At 38.3% G+C, this 27,344-nt stretch overlaps 1 protein-coding gene across 5 annotated transcripts in view; it reads right to left on the bottom strand.

Moving 5' to 3' along the window:
* Nucleotides 1-27,344, bottom strand: part of DLG2 (discs large MAGUK scaffold protein 2) — a 1,040,068-nt gene that overhangs the window by 622,490 nt on the left and 390,234 nt on the right. For all 5 annotated transcript variants that reach the window (XM_007456974.1, XM_007456973.1, XM_007456975.1 and 2 more), the window contains one exon: nucleotides 15,044-15,168. In XM_007456974.1, the coding sequence (XP_007457036.1) occupies nucleotides 15,044-15,168 (125 nt within the window). The remainder of the gene's footprint in view (nucleotides 1-15,043; nucleotides 15,169-27,344) is intronic.

Raw genomic sequence — 27,344 nt, forward strand, 5'->3', positions numbered from 1 at the left:
AGCTCTGGCGCTCTCACACCCAGCACAATTGTTAGGCAGTAGAACGCCTTTAAATGAAGCTCTAAAATAAAAGTATTTTTACAATAATATATATCTGGGATAATGAATATTAAAGAGTTTATTCATGCTTTAATACAGACATGGACAAGGAAAGCAGCTACTAATTCATTCTTTAATTCATTGTTTTCTGAAAGGAAGCATTGCTTTCTTTCCCCTTAATCTTCTGCTTTCCTCTTTAGTAATTTACTAGAAAATTAGACTGTAATATTTAAAGGAGTTAATGGAGGGTAGGAGTAGAAGGGAAATAAGACCAACATTTTAATTAGTAGCAGGGGATGGTAATTTAAATTGTGGTCCTGATGTTTGTGTTCTAAATACCGGACTAACCTGCATAACTAAAAATGATTTGGGCTGAATTCAGATAACACCTGGGTCTTTACAGACAAATTCTAGGTCAATTGCCTGAGGCTGACTTGTAAATTATCTTAAGTCAGAGTGTGGAGTAACACTGATACTGAATGTTAACACCTCTGGAGATGCTTGGTAAAAACTATTGTTCTTAATTCAGTCCACTGGAATGTAAAAGAAAACTTCTGATCTATAATTTAAAAAAAAGAAAAAAGTTTGTAATAAGGAGCACTGGAGCCCATTTTCAAGCATTTTAAACCAAGAAATGTGTAACAACTGATCTAGGGATAAGTTAACCTGGTTTTCTCTAATAGCTATCGAATTTTTAAATCCCTCCCACAAAGATATCCATTGTAATGTAATAAACAAAGTAGGGTAAAGTTAAATAATGTTATACTCATATAACATGAAATTATGCAGCTATTTAAACTGTTTACAGTTTAATGTAAGAAAAACGTACTTCTTTAAGGTAAGAAAATGCCTATGTTGTGATATTAAATGAAAAAGGTGAAATGAAGAGATCAACTATATAAAACCATGCACTGAATATGAAGGAACATAATAAACAGATCATTTTGGTGATGGGATTGTAAGCAATTCTCATTTACTTTATAAATATCTATATTTCCCATATTTTCTATAATGAACATGCATTTCTTTCTCATCGGAGAACTACATCATCTTCAAAACCAATATTATTTGATCTTTATTATGTTCCTTTCTTATAAAGTTGCCTAGACCTCCAGTTCATGCCAATCAGTCATTTCCTGAAGAAACCAAACTTTGGGTGTCACTTAGGTGTGTCTGTGTTTTCAATTTTTAACACTATGACATGGGATGTTGGCAGGGATCTATGTTTATAGATTCTTAAATATATGTTCAGTTATTCATCTGCAGTTAATTGCAGCCATGTGCTGTGGTGGGAAGAACATGGATTTTGGAATCAAACAGACTCGATTAGAATTTTGGCTCAGCTGCTTATAGCTTAACCTCTTTGAGCCTCCATAAGCTTATGGAAGGAAGCTTAATAGGTGGCAGCTCGTATTTTCCAAGTGTCTATTGTGAGTAAGGGACAGTGCTAGTAAGGGACAGGGATGTCATAGGAAATAGAATAAAGAATAAATAACATGAGATTTCAGACCCACAGAATGGTGGCATATTAAGAGGGCTTAGAGATTCCCATGTTCCCTCTCTTCAGATATAGTAGTCAAGAAAATAAGTCATCTAAAGCAAGTAAATAAGTTATCACAAAGGCAAAGGAAGACTTATTCTCTATAAATTGGGATGAAGGCAACAAAACTTAATATGAGAAATCCTAAAAGCCAAGAACTCTACCAATAACATACATATCCTGTTCATTTTATTCTTACTAGGCCCTAAAACTCAGTGAATGCAATATCCCTTATTGTACCTGCCAATTAACCTTTAAGGGATTAATGTTCACTAATGATCACTTCATAGGAATCTACAAAGCCCAGGGGAGGCAAATATATGGGGTCTACCTGCCCTCTCCCACAACAGACATATTCTGGAATTCCCTGACTGCAGCCCACTTTAGTGGCTGTATGGACCTCTTTCCCAAGTTCAAGTTCCTAAGGGTTGATGGTGCAGGCTTTATGCACAGCCAGAGGCTCAAAGAAGAGGTCAAAGAACAGCTATTCATGGAGGATGTGGATGAAGCTTGGATGTGCAACCTTGAGAGTCACAGGCATGCCCCCAGGGCCCTCACAGTGCAGGGAGGAGCTGAACTAGGAAGGGAAGTGGGGGGAGGGACTGCCAGCTGGGGACTGAGGCCTGCTCTCCCTGTGCTGAAATTTCCAGTGCACGACTCTAACAATTCTAAGTTCTCACCAGGTTTTCCAGTCTCAGCTTCCTCTAGGAAACTAAAGTACAATGTACAGAGGTGGGTGGGAAGGGGATGTGGGAGGGTGGAGGGATATCTTGTGAGCAAAGGTTGCCTGGCTTGGACTGGGCAGTGTGAAGAGAAACCTCACTTGGGAGGTGGAAGATGGTATGTAAGTCTCCATTTTGCTGTGGCCACACCCGCTGCGTAGAAACTGAATGAATAGAAAGTAGCTCTAATATATATATAATACATTTATGATTTTGGCATCTGTTAAGCCAATTTGCAATGACACGATGCTTGCACAAAGCTTACCACATTACTGGGCCTTTCTAAATAATGACATAATTTATAACTGTTCAGAAAAACCATTCTTGAAAATAACTGGGATTACCATTGAACTAGAAACCAGGAGATAATTTGCGTGTCTTTCCCTCCTTCCCCCAAACCATTTCGTTTTTGGTAAAGATCCCAAGGGGCTATTTGCTAAAATCAATATCAAATACAGTTTTGAATATTAGAATAACAACATTCCTTCTGGGAAACTATTAGAAATAAATAATAACAAATGCCTTCTCAGCACTTAAAGTTGTGATCAGCTCTTTGCTATAGGAATGTGATGAAGATTACATCTTCTCAGAGTTACAGATTTAATCAAAACAAAGGATTGACTTCCTGGCCATGATAATAGTATTCTGAATGTCTCAGACTGTCAACAAAAGTCAAATAAATGATCAAAATTCGACTTTGAAACTGAAAATTCCCAAAGATCCTCTATTATACTTATTTTATGGAGAAAGATGCTAAGGTTAAGAAGGCTGTTGAACCTTCTCAAGGTCTCAGAGCTAGTAATGGCAGAGGTGCTCAGGTATCTCTCTTACCTTCACTAGAGCAGTGCATCTTGTTAACTTTCAGTGTGAACTAGAAGTTTGGATCTAGACTTACAAATAATGTCAGGGACTAGAATTAAATCAAAATATTTAGAGCCTCATGGAATCAATCTTAAGGGGTATGAATCACCACATTTATGTTTCAATAATCCTATTGTTCCTTTGTGAAAAATCGATATGTTTTTTTCTTCCTTAAGTATATTTGGATAACTGGACCTTGAAAAACTCTGAATTAATTCTCCTAAATTTTAATGCACTTCACTGATTTGTTTTTGGCTTTTGAAAATATAAACTTTACTTAAAAGGTCATTTTTGTAAATTATTGATACTTCAGCAGCCAGCACACAAGGTCAAATATCTGCTAGTTTATCTAGGAAATAGGAGCACTGTATGACATTTGCCTACTTTAAAGATTACTTAGACCATATAGGCATGGAGCCCAAACCAAAGGTATTCTCTACTTGGTGAACAGATTCAAGAACTCTCCTAAATGATGGAACTTCAGATAAATTAAATCTATAACTTGACAGCAATATGAAGAAGTCATGAGCTTTCTGAAACTAGAAAAAAATTCTCAGATTCGTAAATAAGAATGAATATTTTACGCAAGAAAAGAATGACTGGATATTTTTTATAGCAGATTTATTGAGATACAATTCATGTACTTTAAAATTTGCCCTTTCAAAGTGTACAATTTAGTGATTTTTAGTATATTCACAGACTTGTGCAATTATTAGCTCTATCTAATTTTAGAACACTTTCACTGTGCCCAAAAGAAATTCCATACTCATTACCAGCCCCTTTCAACCATAAATTTACTTTTTTATCTCTATGGATTTCCCTATTCTGGAATCTCATAGAAATAAAATTGTACAATATGTAGCCTTTTGTATCTGGCTTCTTTCATTTAGAATATTGTTTCAAGGTTTATCGATGATGTAGCATGCATAAGAACTTCATGCCTTTTCATGGCAGAATAATATTCCATTGTATGAATATATCACAATTTAACCATTCATCTGTTGATGGACATTTGGATTGGTTCTACTTTATGGCTATTATAAATAATGTTACTATGAAGTTCATGTACAAGTTTTTTGTATGAACACATGTTTTCAATTCTCTTTGGGTATATACTTAGGAGCAGAACTGTTGTTCATGCAATAACTCTTTTAACTTTTGAGAAATTGCCAGACTGTTTTCCAAAGTGGCTGCACCATTTTACCTTCTCACCAGCAGTGCACGGCAGGTGATGATTTCTCCACATCCTGGCTAACATTTGTTATTATCTATCTTTTTGATTATAGCCATCCTACTGGGTGTGAGGTAGTATCATTTTGTAGTTTCGACTTGCAGTTCCCTAATAAATAATATTGAACATCTTTTTATGCGCTACTGGCCATTTCTATATCTTCTTTAAAGAAATATTTATTCAAATATGTGGTAGGTTGAATAATGTCCTTCTAAAAAGTCCGAGTCCTCATTTCTGACCTGTGAATATGTTACACTGTAAGCCAAAGAGACTTCACAGATGTGGTTAAATTAAGAATTTGAGATAGGCAGATTATCCTAAATTATGTGGATGAGTTAAATATAATCGTAGGAATTTAAAGAAGTAGGCAGTCGAGTTATAGTCAGAGGAGAGACTTGATAGAAGCAAAGGTTGAACTGATGCTCTTTGAAGATGGAGAAGAGGGTTATGAGTCAAGGAATTCAGGTAGCCTCAAGAAGCTGGGAAAAGGCAAGGAAATGGACTGTCCCATAGATTCTCTGGAGCTGCCCTATGAACATCTTGAGTTTATTTCAATGAGTCTGATTTTGTATTCCTGACCTCCAGAACTACAAGATAATAAATTTGTGTTATTTTAAGCCACCAAGTTTTTTTTACAATGTGTTACAGTATCAATAGGAAATGACTGCAAGTCCTTTGCCAAATTTTTAATTAGGTTGTCTTTTTACTGTTGACCTGTAAAAGTTCTTTACATATTCTGAATACAAGTCCCTTATCAGATATATTATTGCAAATATTTTCTCCCATTCTGTGGGTTGTTTTCTAACTTCCTTAATGGTGGCCTTTGAAGCAGAAAACCTTTTAATTTTGATGAAGTCTAATTTACCTGCTTTTTTTTTTGCAGTACGCGGGCCTCTCACTGTTGTGGCCTCTCCCGTTGCAGAGCACAGGCTCCGGACGTGCAGGCTCAGTGGCCATGGCTCACGGGCCTAGCCGCTCCGCGGCATGTGGGATCTTCCCGGACCGGGGCACGAACCCGTGCCCCCTGCATCGACAGGCGGACTCTCAACCACTGGGCCACCAGGGAAGCCCCCTGTTGTTGCTTTTAATGTTATGATAAGAAAGCACTGCTTAATCCAAGGTCATGAAGAATTACTCCTATATTTTCTTCTAAGAGTTTATAAGTTTAGCTCTTACATTTAGGTCTATGATTCACATTTAGTTAATTTTTGTGTATGGTATGAGATAAGCCCAACTTAATTCTTTTGAGTGTGGATATTCAGGAGTCTTGGCACAATTTGCTAAAAAAGAGAGGGCATGTTTGCTAAAAATCTATTTCATTTAACCCCATAGAGAGATTTATTTTATTAGATTATGTAACAGTAGACGAAAATCAGAAAACTGTTGGATATGCCTTTCTAGCTGTGAAAGACTGCACTTGTATACTTGGCATACTACCAGATATATAGCTGAAATTATTCTTCTTGTTCAGAAATTTTCCTGTGTAGTTCTAAATTGTTGAGGACTTGTTATTACCAGTCACTATGGAACTACTTGCTAATTGATTTTTTTCTTGTCTAAACAGGTTGTCAGCATATTTAGGGCTGATAATTTATTTTTCCTTTTTTGGGGGGGGCTGATAATATTGATAGAGGAAATCAAAGGACAGAGGACTGTTCCATCCTACCCCTTTTCATTCTGTGGGCAGAGATGGAAGGAAATAATCTATGAGTCCACCGAGATCCCAATCATACTTTTTTTCTAAGGAGAGTGCTGGTGTAATTTGCACTGGATGATGAAATCTCCCTTCTCATGAAAATCTTCTTGTTCAGGGCAATGGTTGGGCTTTTGTGCTGCTTTTGCCTCAAAACTGTAATGAAAGAAAAGTTCACACGGCTTTGAAGACATTGAGAGTCTTTGTCTTTGAATGAAAAATTTAGCATTATTGTAGTCATTTGGTACAAGAGTCACACATTTGGTGGAAGTTGACATGTTGGACTTGGTAACTCAAGGTTTTTGTTTCCCACCATCCAAACTAATGCAAGTTCAAGGTGGAGAGGTATTCTATGGAGTTAGCAATCTCTTATGCTGTTTCACTTACTGGAAATCTTTTATTTCCTTCAACAGTCTGAAGGTGAGTCTTGGGAGTAAGTTTCAGACTGTGATGCTTGAAAGTTGCTCCCTTTCCGCTGCTTAGTGCTTCTCATTGGCACAGAAAAAATTTTAATTTAGCTTTGCCTTCTCCATTTCTAAGTTATATGATGTCTTCATCTTCTGATGATCACCAGTGTTTCTTCTTCCTTTTCCTTTTTCTCCCTCTGTTCTTCCCCTTTGCCTCTCTTTTCCTCATGTTATTATTTAAAAATTACTAGTGAGTTAATGGGTATAAATTAATGAAAAATCAAAAGGATGAACAGCCAAAGGATGATGTTGTAATTTATACACAGAGGTTGTGTTCTTGAAACATTGGTCCTTTACCTCTCGACTTCAGTCAGTATAGTCAAGCCTCAGTATGAACAATAGCATTCTTATTTGAAATCAACATATATGGCTTTTATAAGGACGAAGCCAACCTTACTTGTAAACAGACATAGAAGGAACAAATGAAGTAATGAACTTAAAGCAAACTTGTTTTTTGTTTTTTTTTTCCCATCTTGTCTGGGAGTAGAAATGATTGTGCTGAGGGCTAAGAGATTAAATTGTGTCACTTGTCAGGAAACTGGCAAGTAGCCATCTCTTCTGCCTGCCACTACATGCTGCTTTTGTGCTGTGGATGGGTTTAATAAATGCACTGTTGTGTAAAATGTCATTGCTGCTTTGCCAAGTGGAGGCTGTCACGGGATAGCTCTTCCCCAGGATGACAGATCAATATTGGTCCTCAGCAATCCTGAGACTTGAAGCCACACAGAGGGCATTTTTATGGTTCAGATACAAAAGTTGAAATAAAAACCATTCTTCAAAGCATGGACGTATATCTATTTTGCTCTGGAAGAAAACCTAATGTTCTTTCAAAAATGTTCTAACTTTAAAGATAGGTAATGTTATCAAATTTTAATGACAACTTCTAGAAGAAATAATACAAATGACTTGTTACATTTTTTTTAAAGTTCAATCTTTCTGTTAATCAAACAAATGCAAAGCAAAGCAAGGAAATATACCATTGTTTGCCTTGGTAAACAGCCTAAAATCATATACATTCAAGCACATGAAATGCTGATGACATATTGTAAAATAGTCCCTCCCTAACATCAGTGGTAGAAGTAAAATTTGGTAGAGTCCTTCTGGAAGGAAATTTAGCAATATGTATCAAAATTCTTTAGAATGTTCATATCTTTTGGTGCAGAAATTCTACTGCTACAAATATATCCTAAGGAATTTATGAGAAACAGAGTCAGCAATGTCTTCCAAAAGACTGCCAGTTATTTAAAATGTAGAGAAACTGAAAACAACCTAAACTTCTAAGAATGTAAACAGTAAATGTATTATTAAACAGCAATTAAAATATGTATAAGGCTTTTAAAAAAATGATATGGGGAAAGGTTTATGAAATAAAGTTATGTGAAATTAAACAAATGCTAAATATTATATACAGTGTGATCTAAATAAAAATAAGTAAAATAGCAAAAAAAATTACCAGAAATAAGTGTACAAAAATGTGAATACTTATTGACTCTATTTAGTCTAAACATGAATGTGTTGTGTTTTGTTTAGTTATTATCTACTTTTCTGAATTTTATACATATTCTGCAAAGGACAATTATCGTATCTATAAAAATATATACACAAGAAAAAGAAGTTGCACAGGAAAAGGATCACTATCCAAAGGAATTCATTTAAACCCTCATATGCTCTCTTGCCTTGCCTTTTTTTTTTTTTTTTTTTGCGGTACGCGGGCCTCTCACTGTTGTGGCCTCTCCCGTTGAGGAGCACAGGCTCCGGACGTGCAGGCTCAGCGGTCATGGCTCACGGGCCCAGCCGCTCCATGGCATGTGGGATCTTCCCGGACCGGGGCACGAACCCGTGTCCCCTGCATGGGCAGGCGGACTCTCAACCACTGCGCCACCAGGGAAGCCCTTGCCTTGCCTTTTAACTTAGCCTTCATCTCACATTTTCCTTATAGCTTCTGGCTCTCACTCTCCCTCCAGCCCAGACTAACATCCCTAGCCGTCAGATGTAACAGTGTATTTCAGCTAATCTCTGTATCTGCTGTCCCTCACCTTGGGGGACTGGTTTCTTCCCTATTTCTGACCTTGATCCACCCCTTGTTTCTGATTGCTTTTCACATCTTGCCTCCAGGTGTGTGAAGGGCCTGAGCCCAGCCATGAGGCCTGATCAGTGTTTCTGAAGAACAGAGTGTGGTAGTGCTGGCAGAGACAAGCCAGTCTGCACCTCAGCCTAAGTGAATATTAGGGTCCAAAATGCCATAGAGTCCATATTAGCTTTTTATTGCTCCCTGACGAGTTACCACAGCAGTTGCAGTTTAAAGCAACGCATTACAGCTTCCTGATATATATGCTCCTACTTACAATTTACCAGAAAGGGAACTGGAGCACAGAGAGCTTAAAAAGAGGTCTAAGGTCACTTAGCTAGAAAGGAGAACTTGAAACCCAGGTCTTCTACTCCAAATAGTATGTTCTTTCTCCTATATCTCTCTTCTGGGGCAACCACTGGGACTTGAGTTCAGTTTGGAGTCTAATCTAATTAAGGAGAAAGTCACCTCTCACCTTATCTGTGTCTTAAACCTACACACTTGCTTTATATTGGGTGTGATGGAGCACATACAGGAAGACTTTTCATAATGAACTCAGAACTCCTCGAATAATGTAGATATTAATGTTTTGTTGCTCCTTACAAAATTACCACAAATTTAGCAGCTTAAAACAAGACCTAGCGACTTCCCTGGTGGTGCAGTGGTTGAGAGTCCGCCTGCCAACGCAGGGGACACGGGCTCGAGCCCTGGTCTGGGAGGATCCCACATGCCGCGGAGCAACTAAGCCCGTGCACCACAACTACCGAGCCTGTGCTCTGGAGCCTGCGAGCCGCAACTACTGAAGCCCACGCACCGCAACGAAGAGTGGCCCCCACTCGCCGCCAACTAGAGAGAGCTCACGCGCAGCAATGAAGACCCAACACAGCCAAAAATAAATAATAAATAAAATAAATTAATTAAAAACGGCCCAAAATAAATAATAAATAAAATAAATTAATTTAAAAAAACCCTAAAAACCAAAACCAAGACCTATTTATTAGCTCACTATCTGTATAAGTCAGAAGTCTGACACAGTGTGGCTGGAATCTCTGCTCAGGTTCTCACAAGGCTGAAATCCAAGTGTCAACCAACTACATTCTCATCTGGAGCTGTGGGTCTTCTTCCCAGCTTATAAGGCTGTGGTAAGACACAGGTCCTTGCAGTTGTGAGATGGAGGTCACTGCTTCCTTGTTAGCTATCAGCCGGAGGCCTCTGTGTGCTCCGAGAGGCCAACCTTGTACTTTCTCACACGGCCTCCTCCGTCTTCAAACCAGGAACAGTGCTGAGTACTTCACAGATTTTGAATCTCTTTGACTTCCTCTTCTGCCACCAGCCAGAGAAAGCCCTCTACTTTTAGGGCTCATGTGATTAGATCAGGCTCACCTGAATAGTCTCCCTATCTTAGGTCAACTATACCATGCACTGTAACAAAATCACAGGAGTGATAGCTCATCAAAGTCACAGGTTCTATGGATTAGGGTGTGGAATCATGAGGTGTGGCATTTTTAGAATACTGCTTACCATAGTGTGTCTTTTAAATATCATTCTTTTTCCCCCTGCAGCATAACTTAGAATATAAAATACATGGGCATTAGACGCAGACTGCCTATGTTCAAAGTCTGGCTCTAACATTTACAATCTTGCCAAGTTACTTAACCTCTTATCTCAGTTCCTTGATTTTCTTACCTGAAAAGAGAGAGTAATAAAAGTATAGGTCTCGTCAAGCTGTTATACACTTTAAATGAGTTAATGTGTCAGAAAAGTACTTGGTACACTGAAGTACTATGTGGTCCTTGCTATTATGATTATTGACCTGATTATTACATATCCACTGAAAAGTCCAGATTACTACTCTCCTTGGAGCAGACCCAACACATCACTTTTCTGGGCCTCAGCTTCTCTTTCACTTTTAGCATTATTTAACTGTTAAAAATATAATTTATAATGTGAAGGATACATCAGAAAAGTTTTTACAAGTTCCTAACTCACAGCACCAAAGAATTTGTCAACTTAAAAAAAAACAAAAACAAAACTATGTTTAGTTTGTGGGCTTAGTTTTTAAGTAAGGGAAACATAGCAGATTCAGTTGACTGTATTATAAACTTGAGAATAGAAACACAGAACCTTTTTTAGTACCATACCTGTTTCTAAATGGATTTTAATTTCATGTTATGATCAAGAGAATAGGGCATGTGAAAAGATAGGAACAGGAAGCTTAGGGAAGGCCGTAGAGGATGAACGGGAACTGAAAGAAAGGTGGAAGGGATGAGAGGAGAGAAAAAGAAGAAGGAATGGAAGCAACAGAAGGGGAAAGACCACTGAGAGGTAGAGAGGGCTGGTAAGGAAAAGGGGGAAACATTACTAAAATTTACTGAGCATGTACTATATGCTTGGCATAGCTAGGGACTTAGGTTATCTCACTGAATCCTCAGAAAAGGTGTAATTGTCATCACTTTATAGATAAGAAAACAGCAACCAAAGGAGTTTAATCTTTCCAAAATCAACTATGTTAGTATACAGGCATCAGAACCTACATCTTTCCAGAGTTCATTGTTATTTGCTGATTCCATGTTCACAAGGACTAATGGTGGGATAGAAAGCACTCCTCACACATTGTTAGTCCAGCTTCAAAGAGTGTTCCTGTTACACTGAGAAAAAGACTTCTTAGATGGGCTTAGGTGTTACTGCCACTTAACACTACCTTAGATCATTAATTACTTGAGTCAAGACATTTGGAGTCTAAGGGTCCGAAAAGACACATGCACCCCAATGTTCACTGCAGCACTGTTTACAATAGCCAAGACATGGAAGCAACCTAAATGTCTATCGACAGAGGAATGGATAAAGAAGATGTGGCACATATATACAATGGAATATTACTCAGACACTAAAAAGAATGAAATAATGCTTTCAGCAACATGGACGGACCTAGAGATTGTCATACTGAGTGAAGCAAGTCAGACAGAGAAAGAAAAATATTGTAGGTATTGTATGGTATCACTTATATGTGGAATCAAAAAAGAAATGATACAAATGAACTTATTTACAAAACAGAAACAGACTCACAGACTTAGAGAACGAACTTATGGTTACCAGGTGGGAAGGGTCAGGGGAACGGATATTTAGGGAGTTTGGGATTGACATGTACACACTGCTATGTTTAAAATGGATAGCCTAAAAGGACCTACTGTATGGCACAGGGAACTCTGCTCAATATTTTGTAACAACCTAAATGGGAAAGAATTTGAAAAAGAATAAATACATGTATATGTATAACTGAATCACTTTGAGATCCACCTGAAACTATCACAGCATTGCTAATCAACTATACTCCAATATAAAATAAAAAGTTTAAGAAAAAGACATTTGGAGTCTAGTTAAAACAGACCCCCCAAATGATTTATGCCTCAGGATAAATCACTCATCTGAGCCTCAGCTTTCCCATCTGTAAAAAGTAGGCTTTGAACCAGATAAATTGCTAAATTCTGAAATCTATCTTAATGTCACGCTGCCAGATTTTCAACTGAGTGTTATTCTTGAACTCTTAGATGTCCCCAAACCATTCAAGTTCATGGCAGGAAGGAGTAAGGTGGGAAACAGTCTCAGTGGTAGTAGCAAGGATCTATCACAAAGAACTGGAGACCCGCACCAGAGCTGTCTTCACATAGGCACAAGGCTGTGATGCAGACTGGGGAGTTGGTATAGGGTTGCTCCTGCTAGGACCACTGTTCAGAGCTTTTCAGGTCATTCACTGCACAACCTCACGAGGCAAAATTCACATACACAGTCATAGGTCACGGCCCTGGCTCCAGGAAGCCAGAATGCAGACCAGTGGGTAGAGTTCACAATAAAAACAACTGTGGCTCAGTAGAAAAATAGCAAACTTCGTAACTGTTCAGAGTTGCGCATTACCATTGTGAAAAACTTTATCTTTGGGAATTTTTAGGCCAGGACCACATGAGGTAGGGGATTCCCCTATTGAATTAGCGTTTAGAGAGTACTTAAGCGATAGACAGGACTCGATTTTGGAATGTATTCAAAGTTAGATGGGTGATCTTCTTAAAATATTTAATTCTTAATTTCCTGAGTCCATATTATTATGGCCATAATAACTGTACCTGCCTCATATGGCTGTGGTAAGTGTATAGAAGATAGTGTGTGTCTGTGTGTACCTACATCTCTATTTATATTACCAACCTATCTGTCAATCAATCTATGTTTCCATCCATCCAACCATCCACCCACCTACCAACCTATCTATCTACCTACCTATCTATCTTAGCCCAATGCTCCACACATGGTGAAAGCTCAATAAATGTTAGCTGTCATTATGATTATTCTCTTTACAACTATTGAATGATGCTCCCAACACAGCAGAACTTCCCTTTATCTCCGTAGGCATGAGCAAAGGGTGGTGGTACTCTAAGAGATGCCATTTTTCATTCTTAATTGTAGAATAACATAACATGAAGTTTATCTGAAGCTTAGGGCCAAAGTTTGGCTGAGGCGAAAGTTCCCCTACTTCTAGGTAAAGAGTGGTATGAAATAATGATGGTGGCCCACTTTTCTGAAGTTTCCTTTAACAACTTTATTTCTAAACTTTTAAAATGGAGCTTCTCCAGGGTCCAGTATTAGCAATCACTATCCCCACCATGAGTCCTAGAATTACACAGCATCTAGTTCTAATCTCTCACTCTGCAGCATGGACATTCCCTCACCCAGAAATTAATTTAGTCAATTCAGCCTGAAAATTCTATTCAAAAAGCATGTGTTTTCTGTGGGAGCATCACTTATTTCTTTTGTTGTTGATAGGGGATGCCGATGTACCTGGAAAAAAAAGTGTGATTTTCCTCCACAAGCGGCAAAGATGCAGCTGTCCAAAGTAATCACTGCATCAGAACAGTTGGATAGGGAAAAAGTGTCCTTGGCTGCTTTATAAAAAACCAGTAAGCTAGCTTCTTTATGCTTAAAAAAGCAGACTGAGGAAGGGCTCCAAAGCTTACATTTCTGCCACTTAGGTCAGAGTTTTCAGTGTGGCTCCATGCAAGCTAAAACCATTCTTACCTACAGGCCTTGGCCTGTGCTACCCTCTCTCTCCACTCATTAATTTACCCTCCTTTCTCTTCTCATTTTATTCACTCATTCATCCATTCATTCAAAAACTCTCTCTTTCATTCAGCAAGAATTTATGGATTCACATCTATAATATAACTGCTTGGCCTGAGGAGATTTACAATCTAGTAGAGGTGCTAAAATAACATCGGGACATGCTTTTCTCCCCTAGGAAATCTCTCCTAATTGTTCAATCTACAATTCCTTTAGCTAGTGTTTTATTTATTTATTTTTGGCTATGTTGGGTCTTTGTTGCTGTGCGCGGGCTTTCTCTAGTTGCGGCGAGCGGGGGCTGCGCACGGACTTCTCATTGCGGTGGCTTCTCTTGTTGTGGAGCACGGACTCTAGGTGCGCAGGCTTCAGTAGCTGTGGCACGTGGGCTCAGTAGTTGTGGCTTGCGAGCTCTAGAGCACAGGCTCAGTAGTTGTGGCGCATGGGCTTAGTTGCTCCGCGGCATGTGGGATCTTCCCGGTCGAGGGCTCAAACCTGTGTCCCCTGCGTTGGCAGGCGGATTCTTAACCACTGTGCCACCAGGGAAGCCCCTAGCTAGTGTTTTGATCTCTGATAGAATTTTATATTATTTACCAAGAGCCCCATGTGGGTGACTCTTTTATTTTGCCAAATAATCTTTAGTACTTCAAAGAGAGGGTCCCTGGCTCAAGCCACCACTATTCTATCCTGAGCAAGATCCGGCTACAGAACCTCACCTGGTGCTTTTCATCCAAGACACGTGATTTCCTTCTTTCCTGGGACCACTTGCTTCTTCTCCCTCTGTGTTCTCATTCAGGGTTGTGGGGTTAATAAATTATTTTTTTAAGACTCAGACTGGAATCTTCTTACAGAATAGCTTTTCAGACTCTTTCCATCCAAACTCCTACAGAAAGCCCTTTTAAATGGTTGCCAAATCCATGAACACACACGAGGTGCATAACATGGAATTTCTTTGCTAACACTACAATAGTTACAATACATTGTTCTCTACACAGTTTATTATTTGCTCATCAGCTCATAGTATTCTTCTTTCCAATCAGACTGAAGGCCTCATGGAACAAAAGATACATCTGTATCCCTTCCTCACACTGCCTGGCTCAATGTTGAATGTGGTAGCCATCAACAAACACAGATTAAATACTAGCTGAAATTCAATAAGTAATAAGAGATCTGGAAAGTCATCACAGAAAGCTTGCTTTGACAGTCTTCTCTTTCAAGTACAGAACTTTTGGAGAATTATTACTCTCCAAAGGCACAAGTACGTCTCATTGATGTGGCAGATTTACTTTCCAAATAATTCTAACATTTCAGATCTTTACCTGAGTCTGCCATCCTCTGCTGCAGCACCTCCAGGTATAATCTTCGTAATAAATATGCCAGGGTCATCTCCAATGTGGGGATTATCTGTCCCTCCAGCAATACTGAATCCCAGGCCAGAATTCCCCTGTAGAAACAATAAGCAGACATTAAATGATGTGGCTGTCACCTAAACCTAGTTCCCCTTGTACTCTGCGTTATCATCTTACTACTCAAATGGAAATCAGGTGATAACAGCCTTGTATGCAAAGCTATAAAGTGCACTGTCAGCAGACAAAGGAAGGTCAGGACAACACTCAGGTTTGTCCCTGCATTGCAAGAATTCAAGGGCCTTATATTTTTGCTTCTAAGAAATGCTTCCTTTATTAGCAATTAAAATGATCATTATGAAGTAGGAAATAAAGGCTTACAAACTGTGTAATATGAGAAAATGTAAAAAAATCATTAGTGTCCATTGTAAAAATTATACACACATAGAAAAAGAATGGAAGGAAATGAGTCACATGAAAAACATCTGATTTGACAGAGTAGTGAAATTTAGGTGTTTTCCTTCTGCTATTTCTGGTATTGTTGCTCTAATACTATTTATCCAGCAAAGAAATGTGTTTTCCTATTAATAAGGAAGTTTGACTTCAGAAGGCAGGGACCTCTTCTAGAGTCATAGCAAATGTGAGACACTTTTCAGTAATAAACAGGTTTTAATTTGCTGTAGATACAGACAAGGAATGCATTATTGTTGCAGCATGCAAATTTGAATAGTTTATACTCTAATATAGCTTTCATACTTACTCCTGTAGACTACAGTAATTGACATCCAATGTACATATAGCCCTCTAAAATTTGTATGTAATACATAATTAAACGTTTCTCCCAAATTCACAAACCGTCTTATTTTTTATTTTCATCTGCTTTTTAAATCTTCATCTCCATGGCTACATTATGTTTCCATACTATATTCTATTTTTTTCCCTAATTCACAGTATATTTTAAGCCATTTCCATACAGCTAGATAGTCTTTGTAATTATCCACTTAAATGACTAAATAATATTTCACTCAGGTCATTTGTTTAACCAGTCCCTTGTCACTGGATATTTAATTTCTCTATATACTCTTACAACAAATATAGCTTCCTAAATTTATGATCATTTGATTAAATTTTGCTCTTGGATAAAAAGAGATGAGGAATAAGAATTTAGTAGTTAATCCAGAAAAATTACTTAGGGCACTCAGTCAGAAAAGTTCAATGTTAAGATAAGACCAAGTATAACTTGACAGCTATACCACCACTGCAAATGTCAAGGTAATGCTTAGCAATTTTTATTGACTGAATTAATAAAACTGAATTTCAGAGGGTTGTTTTCACAATTATACGTTGAATATATATTATTATATGTTTCAATTATACGTTGAATATATACGTTGAATTATACGTTGAATATATATACGTTGAATATATATTATTATACGTTTCAATTATACGTTGAAAGATTGAAGTTAATAATTCAACAGCCACTAAAATCTCGTCTTTGTACTTCTGGCTTCTAATTCTGTTTTCTTTGAAAAATTCCAGTGTTCTTTGAACAGAGATATTACTTAGCAGTAGTCAAATAATGAATTTATTTAATATTTATTAACACCAGCTTTGTGCCTGGCACTGGACTAAGCCCTGGAGCTACAGCAGTGAATCTTTCAGTTTATGAGTCATACAAAAGGCAAGTGCAGAGTGTAAGAGTGGCTAACAGGAAAGCCACACATAGGGACTCTTCCTGAAGGTGAAGAGCACTTAGTTACTTTTAAGTGGGTCACGGTGGGAGGTGGAGAGGAGGACAGAATGTTCCAGGCAGAGGGAAGAACATATGTAAAATCCCTGACGTAAGAACGGGTATGCCAGGTCCAAGAAACAGACGATGAGGCTAGAATGAAGAAAGCAAGGAGAATTGGATGAGATGTGCCTTGATCATTAGGTTCTTCTGAGCAGAATGTATGTGAATCCATTTTTGGTTTTAATTACCTACTGACACCAGATGACTGCATTGGTGTTACATGAATGTCTTCTACATGACTGTCCTGAAGCTAAGGCTTTAGGGATTAAGACCAGGTGATTTCTGCCTTCATGGAATTCAAGGCAGAGCAGAAAAGACAGTGATAGTTTGGTGTTTGGTGATCAGCACATTTTCACTGTATAACCTCAACCACAGTGACATCAGGTCTATAGCCACCAAGACAGTATTTAGGTGACTTATGAGGCAGTAGAAACTTATAGAATAAGATCTTGGGTTTTAGAAGGAAATGAGGGGAAGGTGAGTATTTTCAATGTAATTTGGGTTAGCTCCAAAAACATCAACTAGAGTATATTGGTCTTACCAGAGCTGACACCTCAGGGATAACAATTTCTTCATTAATAGGGGTAGGGAAGGAGGCAAGCAGAGATTGGGAGATATTCCAATGATTTCTCCTGATAATATCAAAATTTTTGGAGAGGGCACTGAATACTTTGTCATTTGAGAAAAATATTCATGATCTAGCTCTTAACCCTGTCTCCTTTATTTCTAGCTTCATACTTTAGCCCCCAGGGACACTGAACTGAACTGCTGTCTCTTTCCTGCACAGTACACATGATAGCTCATCTCTTGGCCTTTACTCATGCTGCATTCTCTACAAGAAATCTCCCACCTCCCCCTTGACGGTTTGGATGGCATCTGCTCCAGGAAATATTAAATGACCACCACAATTCCTCTTCACTGGGTAAGTCACTCCTCTCTTGAGTTTTTGTAAATTTCTCTGCCTAGCTATGTCATATATTGTGTTATTTTGACATTATATATTTATGAGTCTATCTTTCCTTCAAACTTATAGTAGGCAGGAACTATACAATATTCATCTTTGTTTCTTGGTGCCTTGTGTGGCACATAGTATTGTTCATTAAATATTTGATGAATGAATGAACAGACCAATTTATTGAGAATATTCAAGTTATAAAGGGAAGACTCAGAAAGGATACAACAAAAGTCCACAATGTGTTAAGGAATATAATACAGAAGTAGAAGCCATTTTGTTCTTTGTGGCTCCAAGAATAAAAATGGAAAGCCCAGAAATTCAAATTGTGGCTTAGCTGAAGGATGAATGATGAGACAAGAGCTGTTCAAAATGAGAATAGGCTGCTTTGCAAGGGAGGGAGGATCCTTCACTCAATGGGCAGCTGGCTAGACACCGAACATGAGCGAGCCAAACATCTACTGAGAGGTTAAACTGGATGACTTCAAAGGATTCTTCTGGATCTCTGGCTAGATTTACAGGAAAACGGTACTTGCCAGCAAGAAAAAAGGGAATGCAATAGGGAACTTCAGAGGGGGATGTAGGTCACTGCTGTGTTTTTTTAAAACTTATTGTATGAATTCACAGCTTTGATGACAACCTAGCAGTGTGTAACCATCGTTTTTAGAATTGACTCTCATATGGAGAATATGGTGGCTCTGGCATTTACTAACATACATGCCCCTGCCCTCAAATCCACTCTGAGGAAAGGAATGAATGAAAAAGGAATGAATGAATCAGAGAATCCACAATGAAAAGAGGTAGGTAGAATTCTCTGGCAGTCGAGTGGTTAGGACTTGGTGCTTTCACTGCCAGGGGCCAAGGTTCAAACCCTGGTTGCGGAACTAAGATCCTGCAAGCCAGGCAGCACAGCCTAAAAAAAAAAAAAAAAAAAAGAGAGGAAGGGATTATGAGCTGCTGATGCAACAACAACCCTGGTCTGGTGAAATATCACTGGACCTATATACTCGGGGTTGGAGGCTGACCTGACCATGTCCAAAGCCAGCGTCACTGTGCTGCAGGGTTCATCCTTAGCATCCCACAAACAAAGAAAAGGGTAGCAATCGATACGGGACATGACGAAAGCCCAGGAGAGCCAAAAGGAGTTGGCAGGTCACGGCAGAGAGAGGCAAGAGAAACAAAAAAGCCCCGGAGATGTCAGCCTCAGATTTCTCAAACAGCACAAAGGATGTTGGATTTCAATGCACACTGCTTGGCTCTGTTCAGGGTATAAAAGGGAACAAGGTGGTCAGTGTTAAAGGAAAGAGGGAGAAATGGCTGACGACAGCCTTGGAGCTGAATTAAAAAACACCAAATTAAAGGCATGTGTACTGAACTGAGGCGCTGCGTGCGGGTGCCCTCCCAAAGACTCTGCAATTACCAGACTTGGTACCGAGGCTCCCAGGCAGCAGCTCACCCACTCAGGGGTGTCAGGGAGCCCAGGAATGGCCCAGCTCACCCACTGCCCGTAACATTTCCCTCACTTGAAGGTTAAGTCCTTTAGCTTATTACTTTGATTTCGCTAATGTCCAAACTGTCCTGGGGAGACAGAACCATAGATGAACTTCAGTCTTTTCCTACAGAGTGTATTCGATAGTAGATGTCACGGGTAGAGATTTATATCCCATCTTTCATCTTTAACCTTTTAAAGACACTGGCCAGTTCCCTAATGTTGCTCACTTGCTCTTCACAGCAGGTAATAAGAATGATGCTCCCTGGAGTTGTACAAAACGGTGGCCCAAAGGCCCCAAGCTAGTTTCTCCTTAAGATTGGTATCTACCTCAGTTTCAAGCATTTTTTGCGCTAGTGCTTTGGGTTTGCTATGCTTGCTGCCTGCCTGGCTCCTGATCTTCCCAGCCTTGGACTATATGCAGGCTCTGTGAGTCTCCTGTTTCTGCATCCCTAGGTTTCTCTTAATTCCCAGTTCCTACGACCCCCTTTGTCTTTCCTACTCCTGCCTTGTCCTTAAAAAAAAAAAAAAAGAAGAGGAAAATAAAGTGATATCATAATCATATATATTTATAGAATGTCCTACTGACAAAGAATTTCTTTAACTGTCAGAAATTCCTACTTTAAAATACTATTTAATCTGGTAATTCAATTCTAGGAATTTATCCTAAAGAAATAACCAGAGATGTGTACAATGATTTATGTTCAAAGGTTTGTGGCAGTATCATGCTTCTCCTTCCAAAAACAAAACAAAACAAAACAGAAAACAACTCGTAACTGGAAACATCCAAACAATGGAGAAATGGTTAAAAATACTGTGGTATGTCTATTTGAATGTGGGAATATTTTGGAGCCATTAAAACTGTTGTGATATTTAATGACAACAGAAAATGTTCATTATACAAATGTGAGAGGAATAAAAAGTGTATGAAATTTTAATTAAAGTATGATCACCACTAAAATATTAAAAATGACCTGTTTTTAGTAAGAACATTATTACTTACTAATTAGTAATAGTAAAACTATAATAATTACTATTATTATAATATTAAGTAATAATTCAAACTACCTAAAAGGGAGACTTTAAGTTATAAAGTTCTTAGTAAAATACTAAAAATGTCCTCAAGGGAACTAACGTTTATTGTATTTTTCTTTTTATGCTAAACACTGAGCTAGGCTTCTTACGATCCTCTATCTGGTAGACAGTATTTTCCCCTTTTTATATATTAAAAAACAAAACACAAAAACACATAAAAACAAAAGAAAAACCCTGAGGCTGAGAAGAGTGAAGTAACTTACATAAAGACAGAAAGAAAGTAAATAGTGGAATTCAGATTCAAACAGGATTTTTTAGGCTCCAAATACTATTTTTTCCCTGTTACATCATACTGCCTCTTCTGTGTTAAACAAATAATTTGAGGGTAAGGAAATAATAAAAACAATAGCAATAATAAACCATTAAATTTTGTTTTTGAAAAGAGTCTAAACCACTCCTATCAGTATCATAAAAATATTCAAAAAATTTGTAATGGAAAAGCATGTACTTGGACCATTCAGACCTGGGTTTGAGTACCAGCTTTGCCCTTGCTGGATGTTTGACATTAGGTACCTTTCTTTCTTTCTTTTTTTTTTTTTTTAAGGTGGTACACAGGCGTCTCACTGTTGTGGCCTCTCCTGTTACAGAGCACAGGCTCGGGACGTGCAGGCTCAGCGGCCATGGCTCACGGGCCTAGCCGCTCCGCGGCATGTGGGATCTTCCCGGACCGGGGCACGAACCCGTGTCCCCTGCATCGGCAGGCGGACTCTCAACCACCGCGCCACCAGGGAAGCCCTAGGTACCTTTCTTAACTTTGAGTCTAGTTTCCTTGTCTGTAAAATGTACGTAATAGTAACAACTTCACAGAATTGTTAGAAAGATTAAAGTAAATGACATATGTACTAGCAGAGCATAGATCCTGGCACATGGGTGATGATCAGTCAACGTTAGTTCACTTCCTTTGGTTTGACACAGCACTGTTAAAAGGGTCCTTACAAACATGAGGACAATAAAGGCAAACAGAAGTTAGACAATGTATTCTTTCATTCATACCTTCATTTATTCATCCAACATGTATTTGTTGATGAATTTTAACCTACAGTTTTACTATATGTTATTTCGCTTGGTAAAGATAATTTAGTTACACATTCTAAATATGGGAGAAGGGATGGTTAGGTAGCTAGTATTGAGAATTGTTAGGTAAATAAAAGCTAGAGAAGGGAAGACTCAAACACTATTTTTTAAACTTTCAACTCCTATGGCCTGTTTTGATACATTGAATTTTTGTATATCCTGTTACCAACCCCAAGATTTCGGTGCATTCCCCTCATTTCAGCAGTATCTATATGTTCCTTTCACTCCCTGCCAAGAATGTCAAACAAGCCTATTGTCTGCATATCTGCTCCAGCAAGACATTTATTTTTATTTACTATAATTTATCAGCAGGATCTATATGTTCCTTTCACTCCCTGCCAAGAATGTCAAACAAGCCTATTGTCTGCATATCTGCTCCAGCAAGACATTTATTTTTATTTACTATAATTTATACTACAAAATAATATATATGTTATTTTCAAGTATATAATTATACCTTAGCCTCCCATCTGTAAATTTCTGACATGCACTGAGATTGAAAATTACTAGTGCACAACTTGACAATTGATCAACAAATACTATAGAATGGTGACCAATATAAGTAGGTAGAATAAAGATATTTTTTAAAAAGTTAAAACAGATAATAACATATTAAAGAATTCTGTAGGCTATATGCCAGGATAAAAACATCACTTGATAGAAAGGTCTATTAGCTGGCAAATAATCTTCTAAATTTTCCTGAAAGTAATTTTACTTTAGGCAGTAAATCTAGAACGGCACAGAGAATAAAAAGATATCTTTTTCATAGTTATTACCTGTTGAAAATCATTCAAAGTCATTCTCTCATCCACTCTCTACAGCATACTGCAATATTAAAAGATGAATGGCCCCAGGCCCCTTATTAGGGTATAAACATATGAATGTAACACAGACATTCCTAACTACTGTTGCTTACGATTAACAACAACAACAAATTTTCCCCCTCAAATTTTCCTTTTTTTTTTTTCTTCTTAACATGCTAACAATCCATGTTATCTTTGGCCAAAGGTCTTAGCCCAGGAATAAGAGATGCCTGTTTTCACTCAGTTACAACTTCTAGGAGTTGCATATAGGATGTCCCAAAGTTTGCTTTATTAAACTGTGTTTTTCTGGAAGCTGCTGAGTAGAGGAGCCATCAGGAGATCCGCATTCGGGGATTGGTAACTGCTTAGGGGAAAGTGTTTTAAGGGGATGGCGGAGCGGAAGCAGTTTCTCTGTCCACAAACAGGTGGACAGAGAATGCCAGATTACAGTAGACCAAAAAATTTATGAGAAGGAAACGGGTGACACAGTGAAGACAGATTCCTGTTTCTGTGAAAGAGTTCTGTTCTTAGGGGGGATACATGGTAGTATCTGATGAGAAGGAGGCAGGGTAGTAGAAAGATTTTAGAGGATGGCAGGGAGGGGACTCAGCATGTCTGTGGCGTAGGGAGAGGCAGCCCATGGAAAGGGAGACTGAAGGTACAGGCGACAAGGAGAGCGCGTGGGAAACAAATCCTGACAGAGGAGGAGTGAGAAGAGGGTCTAGAGTCCAGATTCTCTGAGTCCTATCATAGGTACTGGTTAAATACATGCGCTATAGCCATACCAAGGAATACAATGGTATCATGAGATGAAAAGAACTTTACAGTACATCTTCAGATAAAGAAAACAGAAAACAGTATAGGATTTAAACTTTGCTCTCGCTTTGTAATATAAATGCATAGAGAAAATTTGGAAGTATGTTCACCGACATGTCACTATTGCTCATAGATATCAGAATTATAGACCTTCTTTTCTTTTGTCATTTTGAGCAAGTCCATCATTAATTTTTCCTTATAAATTATAAACACACACACATTATATTTGTAAAACTTTTCTAGCAAAAGAACAAAGGAAACTCTGCTTTAAGATAGCATAACTCAGCCTTGGCTTGGGAGAGGGATACCTTTTCCTCTTTACCAAGTCCATTTTGTCTCACCCTTTAGATAAAATTATAGTGTTATTTTAAGAGGGAAGAAGTGATAGGGTCCTTTTAAGATAGAAGAGAAGGAAACTGAAGGAGTTCTTGACTGATGACATGTCTTTGCTCTATAGATTTAGATGTCAGGACATTAGAGGGAAAAGTCTAGAATGGATGTGGAGACTTAAGTAAAGCAGTAAAGGGCTGGAATTGCAGCTGTGAGGCAAGAGAGACATGTTGGGATCGGTAGGGGTCTGGTGAGCAGCACTGAGATGGGACATCGTCAGCATGATTATGAGATTTTCTCCCAAGGAGTTTAGTAATCTTGAACAGCAAAAAGGGAAGGTTTGATTGCCTTAGGGCTGAGGTTTGAAAAGGAAATTTGGTTGACTTTCAAAGGAATGAGTATATAAATCACAAAGGATAGGAAAGGAAGAGAAGCAAGGAGGATGCTCAGAGACTGGATGGATAGACTGAGGTCATAGCAAGGTCAAATGATGGATTTATGGGGAACTGGGAACAGAAGAGAGGGTGGCAGGTTGTGGACACGATGGGATTTTAGGGTTCAAGATTTCAGAGACGGAGCAACACTCATTGATAGTCATGGGAGTGCATAAATGTCAAACCATGTGAATGTATTAAAGTGATGGGCAAGTCACAGTTGTAGCCGACACTGAAGTTTCCTTGGAAGAAAGAAAGAGACAAAATAGACAAAAGAAAAAAAAAGGGCCAAAATTGTTTGGTGAGAATGAGGAAAGACCCAGGGTAAAGATGAGAAAAGGACTAGGATGTGAGGCAGTGTGGCAGTTGAAAGGGTTCCAAGCAGAGGAACAAGATGTGCCAAGCCCCCATAACATCTCCTTGAGGGTGTACGTGAAAGTTTTCTGAATACCAGACCTAGGAGTATAGGTTCCTGGAGAAACTAGGTTTTCTTCATAAGGCATGACATGATAAATGTGGCATTTTACTACAATTAATTCAAAGACTTTGTATAGGATGAATTAAGAATAGGCTTGATGGATTGAGTCAGAAAGCAAGGAGAGTAATTTGGGATCCAATATGGTGTTTGAGCTGTGAGTTCTTAAGATCTGATTTAGGACATTGTCAATGACACTCCAACTGCAAAACGTTTAAGTAACATCTATCTTGTACCCTGCCATAGTATTTAACTGAATGCCACTAGAAGCTAATATATACTTCTCAACAGCTACCTCCATAGTCTCTTAACATCTTGATCATTTTTTCAATGTAAGCTGTTAACAATGGAGTCCCTCTCTTGCATGCCCATTAAGCCTTCTATTTCCAATGACATCTCTTCTTGTGTTTTCTGAAAACTTCCTGGCATAGGAAGGATTAAAATACATATCTGTTTAGGACAGTTTATATATAGAAAATAAGAAAGAAATGGGGAAGCGTATGAAATACTCCGTTACCACATCAAGGAATCTGATAGCCATCCTTGACTCCTACCTGCCTACAAGTCCCCGCGTTTTATTAAACATCATGACTTGGCAATTCTCTCTTTGAAAGATCCCTCAAATCCATCCAGCTCCTCTCAATTTCAATTATCACTGCCCGGCTTAGAACTTCATTAGTTCTCCGCATTGATCCCGTGGCTTCCGGGCCTGTGTCACTTCACTCTATCCTTCTCATGGCAGAATGTGATCAAAATAACGGATATCAAACTCAAATGACAATGAAGGCAGACAAGACATATAGGATGGCAAAATGGACCCAGGAGAGGTAAAACAACACAGCAAGAGTGTGGTTAAATGGCAACTGGTCTTCGTGTTGGGAATAAAATAGGGAAGAGGGGGGATCGAGCATATATCTCATCTAAAGGGAAGAGATACTATTCAGCTCTTATGGATGGTGGGCACTCTAGAATGCGGGCCTAATGTTGGGAGATTGTTTTTCTCCGCTGAGGGAAGCTAGGAATCAAATTCTCTTAAGTAAAATACCAATTTTTAAATGTTGGAAAATTATTAAATTGAAATATATATAGGTTCTTAGTCAACTATGCTCCCTGAAACTGGCAGTTTGAGAGGCACATTCCATGACTGCCACACAGTGCAACATTGTGAAGACCAAAGAAAATATGTCCCCAAGCCAGAGATATGATCTAAGCATCAGCATTTTGTAAGTTGCTCACTATTTGACTAAGTTGTATTTTCTTCTGTGTAGCTTTATATGCCCCTTGGTAGCAGGTAAAGAAAAAATGCCTGACACAGAGTAGATCCTCACTTTCTCCTTCATTTTCTTCTCTATATTATTTTGTGCTTGGTTCACAACTTTACTATTATACGCAGCACACTGTATTGTATTGTTTACTTGCTTATCTTCCCCATTCTATTGTGAACATCAATCCAAAGCATCAAAACTGAGTTATACACTTTCTGTGCCCGAATCATGTAGTACCTATGCATGAAAAGAACTGAATGCATTCTTGCATGAACTAAATTGAAGGGCTTCTTCTGCCTGAAATACTTCTTCTCTTGTTGAATTCCTGTTCAGACACCAAAATTTACCTCAAATGCTATCTGCGATGTTTTCTCCAACTGCTCAGGCATACATGATTGCCCCTTCTTCTGTGATTCCACACAATTTCATTCATAATGTGATTAAGAGCACAAAGTTATTTGTATATGTGTTCCTCTTCCTCTAGATTCTTAGCATCTGGAGGACAGGGGATACACTATATTTGCAATCCAATTCCTGGTAAGAGCAAATGTTCAGTAAATGTTTGCTGAGTTAAAATAAACTGAAGGTGCTATATATAAAATAGATAACCAACAACGACCTACTGTATAGCACAGGGAACTATACTAAATATCTTGTAATAACCTATAATGGAAGAGAGTGTAAAAAAAAGAATATATATATATATATATAACTGAATCACTTTGCTGTACACCTGAAACTAACACAACATTGTAAATCAACTGTATTTCAACAAAAATTTTTGAAAAACCCTGAAGAATACTCTAAATAATTTGTATGAATGAGCTAATAAGGAAAGGTCAGGTGAAGGGGTTAAAGGGGGGGGTTACTTGATTTTAATATAAGAGGGCTAAAGGTTAAATCACCTAATTAATTCTATATTTATTTATTTGAGTACCTACTATGTGCTCAACATTGTATCAAATTCTGTGAACAAAAGAAAATAAAAGACGTCGTTCTCGTTGGGGAGATGTGCCATATACACGGGAACAGGGTGGGGGGTGGCACGACAGTTCAAATTTATCTTTGGCTCTTCCTCTCCCTAGGCCTTCTCCTCCATCATTTGCTAAGTTTTGTTCATTCCATCTATTGAGTACCTCTTGTTTTCATCCTCTTATTTCTATTCCCACTTCCTCTATCCTAGCTAATTTCCTCATTTCCTATTGCCCAGGATACTGCAAAATCCCAGTGTCTGGGAATGGTCACTTTATACACCATTCCTTTTGATTCACTGTATTTCAACAGTATAATTTTTCCCAATTTCTCTCATATCAACAATTTAGATCTTCTTCTGTATTCTATTCCAAATCTTTGAAAACCACCAACCTTTGAACAAAACAATCTTTTCACTCTCTACTGAACCATGAGGAGTTTTTAAAAAGGCTGATTCCTAGAGTTTTTTTTTTTTTTTCTTTTTCTGGCAGTGTACACTTATTCTTTCCTTTTGCTACTTCTTGGCAGTACTCTAGGTGCTTATTTGTTACAACCTACAACTAAAAACTTATGTCCCTTAAAAGTAACTTTCCTTTGAAGTGGCAACTTGGGAATAACTAACTGTGACTCTGATTTAACAAGCCTTCAACCCATACCCCTATCCCTATCAGTCTTGGCTAGGCCAAGAGGGATGGAGATGGGCACTTGCTATAACCTATTAGGCACCACTCTCTTGGAACGGATTAAGAAACCAAGCTCCAGAGTCATTCCTGC

The sequence above is a fragment of the Lipotes vexillifer genome, unplaced genomic scaffold, assembly GCF_000442215.2.
Source record: "Lipotes vexillifer unplaced genomic scaffold, Lipotes_vexillifer_v1.1 scaffold1457, whole genome shotgun sequence".
NCBI classification, from domain to species: Eukaryota; Metazoa; Chordata; class Mammalia; order Artiodactyla; family Lipotidae; genus Lipotes; species Lipotes vexillifer.